The sequence below is a fragment of the Arachis stenosperma genome, chromosome 10, assembly GCF_014773155.1.
Source record: "Arachis stenosperma cultivar V10309 chromosome 10, arast.V10309.gnm1.PFL2, whole genome shotgun sequence".
Taxonomy (NCBI): Eukaryota; Viridiplantae; Streptophyta; class Magnoliopsida; order Fabales; family Fabaceae; genus Arachis; species Arachis stenosperma.
In genome coordinates, this window is record NC_080386.1 from 101654053 (window position 1) to 101659999 (window position 5947).

General features: G+C 35.0%; 1 protein-coding gene across 1 annotated transcript; it reads right to left on the reverse strand.

The window, feature by feature from the left end:
- Positions 1-2062: 2062 nt before the first annotated feature.
- LOC130957400 (citrate-binding protein-like) lies at positions 2063-5401 on the reverse strand (the record flags this gene model as incomplete). The annotated part of the gene is made up of 3 exons (XM_057884260.1): positions 2063-2449; positions 2847-3030; positions 5367-5401. Coding segments are annotated over 3 exons (606 nt in total), but the record flags the coding sequence as incomplete, so codon positions are not given.
- Positions 5402-5947: the final 546 nt, after the last annotated feature.

Here is a 5947-nt window from a genome sequence, read left to right on the forward strand (position 1 = left end):
AAATTAGTTGAGGTTCACTTGATGCTGCTGATAAGTATTGTCCAAATTTTTTATTTCTTAAGTAATTTTAGTTCATTTCTTAGTTAAATTGAGATTCATTTACGGATCCAAAAATAAATTATGTGTTTTTGTTGATGATTGAGTCTTTTTGACTGCTTGTTCAAAACTGAACTAATTTCGATTCATTTGTGTGTTAATTGAGGTTCAGTTGATTGAGGTTCAGTTGATGCTGCTGATAAGTTTTGACCAAATTTTTTATTTCTTAAGTAATTTCGATTCATTTATTAGTTTATTTGAGATTCATTTGGATCCAGAAATGAATTCGATGTATTTTTGTTGATGATAGAGTCTTTTTGACTGCTTATTTAAAACTGAACTAATTGAATGGAATGGAGTGAAATCTAATGCCATTAAATAAAGTGATAATGAATAATTTCATTCTTCTTTGCTAAAAAAATTTGGTCAATGCTTATCAACAGTAGCAAGTGAACCTCAATTAGTACACAAATGAACCGAAATCAGTTCAGATTTGAACAAATAGTAAAAAAGACTCAATCATTAATAAAAACACATCTAATTCATTTTTGTATCCAAATGAAATTCAATTAAACTAAGAAATGAACCAAAATTACTTAAGAAATAAAAAATTTGGTTAATACTTATTAATAGTTTTAAGTAAACCTCAATTAACACACAAATAAATCGAAATAAATTAAGAAATGAATCAAAAATATTTAATGATGGCATCAGAAAAAATCAGAACCAATAAAAATGATAGCAAACTGTTGGTGTTATTGGTGATAATTATAACGAGAGAAGAAATATTGGTGTTATTGGTGATGATGATAACCAAAAAGAAAAAGACGTAACATTGGGAAAGGAAGAGGAAGAGGAAGAGGAGAAGGAAAGAAGAAATCTGTGTACGCGAATTCGGAAAAAGAAGAAAAAAGAGAAGAATGAGAAGAAACAGACAAGAGAAAGAGAATGAAAAGAAAACGAAAAATGAGAAGGAGGCACATGATTTAAAAAGTTGTTAGAACAACTTAGTTAGATTTTATTAAGTATTTTGCTTAAATATAGGGTTTTATTGTTTCAAATTTTCAATTGTGCTAGTAAATAGTAATAAGTCCCCACTAACACCTAAATTAACGCCCATAAATCATCGAATGAATATTAACCATTGTGAACAAAATAAAGAACTAACATTATGACCAAATCATCCAAACAGTTTTGAATCTCTTCCCAAAAGTTCTTATTTAAATCAATTTTTTTATCCACTATATTTATATTTTCTCTGTAGTCTTTTTATTTTCTCATTTTATTAAAAAAATTAAAATGAATAAATGAGATCATGGAGAAAAAGTTTGCTCCACGACTCCACCGCTCTTAGTGCCATTTTCAGAACCCATTATCATCAACATCATCACAGCACTTTCTCCTTGAAGATGTTTGTTGTGATGTTCTTCTTCTTCTAAACATGGACCATTGGTTACGGCAACGCCCTGGCAGCTTTTAATGAGTTCCGACACCAATAACTCAATAAAGGAGGATAACAACAAATGCTAGGAAACATTGCTGGAGCTTCAAGGTCAATTTTCCACCGTGGGTCTCTCCGCCCAAGGTCACTTATATATATCCTACCTCACTATTGCAACGATTCCCCCTCCCTCAATAATCAATGACTGGCCAATGCTTCTCATCATTATTGTTATCCCGTCTCCACCAACAACTCTAACCATATTGCAATAAACTAAGTTTCCCGCCAATCTCATGCATTTTCAATTTTTCATCAAGCTTTTGTGATACTTTCACTTTCATAATTGATGTGCCTATGATAATAAAGCTTAAAAGGTAATATATTTTCATGTAACTTATTAGCTCAGTTGGTTAGAATGTTGTATTAATAATGGGAAGGTGGCAGGTTCGAGACATGGGCCAATTTAATTGAATATTATTTTTTATTTCCATTCTTTAGTCACGGCACAATAGATATAATTTTATTCTTTATCCCATTTAATCATATACGATATTGTACATATATCCGCATATTCCAATGATACCGTTACTTTTTCTTAAAAACCTTGATTCCCTTCCAACGTGATTCCATATAATGGGAAGCATCATTCTGTGAATAAACCCCACACTTAAAGGCATGAGAGGCACCACCATGACCTGCAGCCTCATGAACAAAAATCCCATCGATGTAAATCTTCACGGTAGAGGCATCAACATCATGTATCACATTTAATTTAAACCATCTGTTCCATATGTTTGGAGCCAGCACTGGACTCCTATAATATGAAAGAGACCCTTTGTAGGCTCTAATCATGAGAGTGGTGGCACGAAGACGGGATGCTCCGAAAATTTGCATAACGCACACCCCAGAAGTGTCGCGTGGCACAAAACCCTGCGCTTCAAATTGCCACACTCCTGATGAATAATCATAGCCCTGAATGGACAATAAAATTGACAATCGAAAAATAATTAGTCAGTCGCGCAATGACATAATGCTAATGGAAGCATTTCAAGCGTGTTAGGAATAATTCTAAGTGTTTTAGTGTTTTAGCTATTGATTTTAATCATAAAATATATACATAATTAATATCAATGATTAAAATTACTTAATTAAACACGTAAAACCATGGCAAATTTGAAAGGTTTCCAATATTATGTATATATTGGTAGTTAAGGTTAGTATTTGATGAAAACTTATTAATTATATACTCGTTTTCATGTGAAATTAATAATTAAAAATTGTTAAATGATTTCACATATTTAATTAAATTATCTCCTAATAATTTTTAACCATCAACTTTACGTGCATGTGAGTATAAGCTTTGGTTTACTTTGATGGCGAGTTCAGTTCGGGGATTGGTTCTGCTATTTTTGGAGTGAGTTTTGTCGCTAGAGTACACCCACATCTTGTGCACTCCATTTACAAAGCTGTAACGTGCACTCTCCGGTACATCATAAGGCCTCTGAATTTCAATGTCTTTGTGGTCCAATGGAAGTTGAGTGAATCCAGCGGTAAGGTTACGGTGCACGTGATGCGAACTACTTGCCCTTTGCATGAATAATGAGAAACAAGCAATAAACAGGTACAAAGCAGCAGCAACATAATAACATATAGCACCCATGGTCTTGTACTTGAAAATAGTATATCTAGTAATTGATGTTGTAAAATTATGTAGTATATGTTTTATATGAATCGAATATGGTCAGGGCTCAACTTAGCGGGGTATATGTATATATATATATATATTTACATATCTGAAACTTAGAGACTTTCGGACATTGTTGTGTTTTCTTGTGAAAGGAACTTACTAGGATGATTGATCAATAAAACAGAGCATATATATAATTTATTGATTAAAAGTAGTGACTCACTGACTTGAACGCCGGTATCTTGGTTTACTCCACTAACTAATGAATTTTCTCAGCTGCATTCCAGATAGGGGTGTTCATGGTTTGGTTAATCCAAAAACTAAACCAGTTTTTTGGTTAACCAAAAATATAGTATTGGTTAATTAACCAAATTGGTTTTACATGATGAAACCGGTTATTAACCGATTAGTGAAATTTAAAACCGGTTATTAAAATAAAAAACCGATTTTTAAAAAATAACCGGTTTTTATATAAAAAAATTGGTTTTTATATAAAAAATCGGTTTTTATATTAAAAAACTGGTTTTTATATTAAAAAACCGATTTTTACATTAAAACCGGTTTTTACACCAAAAACCAGTTTTTATATTAAAAATTTGGTTTTTATACCATAAAATTGGTTTTTACATGTAAAAATAAATTTTTACACAAAAATTAATATTTTTACATAAAAAAAACCCAAACTTTTCGAACCTTTTTTTAATTGAATTTTTTTAATCTAATTTTTTTTCTTTCTAAATGATACGAGTAATATTTGTAAATAATGAAATCCCTTCCATTGCTTTTGTTCCTTTTTCTTTCTTATCTCTTTTCAGCATTTTCTATAAATAATTTTTTCTAATATAAATAATTTTCTTTCTAAATGATACGAGTAACTTTTTCTTATCTCCTTTTCTCTCCCCCTCCTCTTCTCTCTTCCTTCTCTCTTTCTCTTTCTCCCCTTCCACTCTTTCTCCCCCTCCCCTCTCTTTCTCTTCCTCTCTCTATCTCTCCCTTCTCTTCTATTTCTCTCTACCCCTCCTTTCTCTCTCCACTTCTCTTCCTTCTTTCTCTCTCTCTCTCTCTCTCTCCCATTTTTCTCTCTCATCTTCTTTTTCTTTTCTCTCTCTCCCCTTTCTCTTTATCTATCTCTCTCTCCCTTTCCCATCTTTCTCCCCCTCCCCTTTCTTTCTCTCTATCCTTCTCTCCCTCTCTCTCCCCATGCTCATTCTCTCTCCCCTCCTCTCCCTCTCTCTTTCTCCTTCTCTTTTTCTATCTCTCTCTCCTTCTCTCTCCCCATCCTCTCTCTCTCCCCTCTCTCTTTTTCTCTCTTTGTCCTCTTTCTCTCTCTTTATCTCTTTCTCCTATCCTTCTTCTCTCTTCTTATCTCTCTCTTTTTTTTCTTTCTCCTCCTTTATCTTCTCCTCCTCTCTCTCTTCTCTCTCGCTTTAGAGAGAAGAGGAGAAAAAAGATAGAAGAGGGATAGAGATTGAGAGAAGGTTGAGAGAGAAGAGAAAAGAGAGAGTAAGAAAAGAAAGAGAGAAGAGAGAAAGAAAGAGAGGAAGAGGAGGAGAGAGAGAAAATGGGATAGAGATAAAGAAGAAAAAGAAAGAGAGAGGGGTGAGAGAGAGAAAGAGAGAAAAGAAAAGAAAAGAGGGAGAGAAAGAGAGGGGAGGGAAATGAGAGAGAGAGGAAGGAGCGGGGAGAGAGAGAGAGAGAAAGAAGGGAAAAAATAGGAGAAATGAGAGATAGATAGGAGGGGAGAGAGAGAGAGAAGGAGAGGAGAGAGAGATAGGAGGGGAGAGAGAGGATGAGAGATAGAAAAAGAGGAGAGATAATTAAAGAGAGGAAAGAGAGGAGAGAGAAGAAGAGAGAGAAGGGATGGGGAGAAAGAGGGCAAGGAGAAAGAGAGAGGCAGTGAAAGAGCGGAGAGAAGGAGAGAGAGACAGAGAGAGAAAGAGAGAAGGAGAGAGAAAGAGAAAAGGGAGAAAGAGAGGGGAGAAAAGATAGAGACAAGGGAGAGAAAGAAAGCCGAGGTGGAGAGAGATAGAGAGAGAGAGAAAGAGAAAGAGGGGAGAGAGAAAGAGAGAAGAAAGGGAAGTAGAGAGACAAGGGAGAGCGGAGGAGAGAAGAGGAAAAAGAAGAGAGAGAGAGTGAGAGAGAGAGAAAGGGAGAGGAGATAAAAAAGGAAATGAGTGAGAGAGAGAGAGAAGGGGAAGGAAGGGGGAGAGAGAGGCAGAGGGGAGAGAAATAGGGGAAAAAGAAGAGAGATAAAGGAAGAGAGAATAGAGAGAGGAGGGAGAGAGAGAGAGAGAGAGAGAGAGAGAGAGAGGGGGAGAGAGAAAAGGAGAGGACAAAGAGGAGGAGGAGAAAGAGGAGAATGAGACAGAGAGGAGAGTGAGAAGGGAAAAAGAGAGATAGGAGAGAGAAAGAGAAAGAGAGAGAGAGAGAGAGGAAGGGGGAGAGGGAGGGAGAGAGAGAGAGAGAGGGGAGAGAGAGAGAGAGAGAAGAGAGAGAGAGAGAAAGAGTATGTAATTTGGTTTTGAAATTAGGTTTTGATTTTAATTTGGTTTTGGTTTTGGTTAACCTGTTAAAAACCGGTTTTTTTAAATTTGGTTTTGGTTAACCAATTTTAAAAAATATGGATATGGTTTTTAAAATGGTTTTATTAAACTGGTTAACCAAAATGTGGTTATGGTTTTTTAACCGGTTAACCACATTTTGGTTTTTTTATGCACACCCCTAATTCCAGATGCTTGTAACGGGTTTTGACGGCACTCCATCATATCATCCAAAAAAGTTAC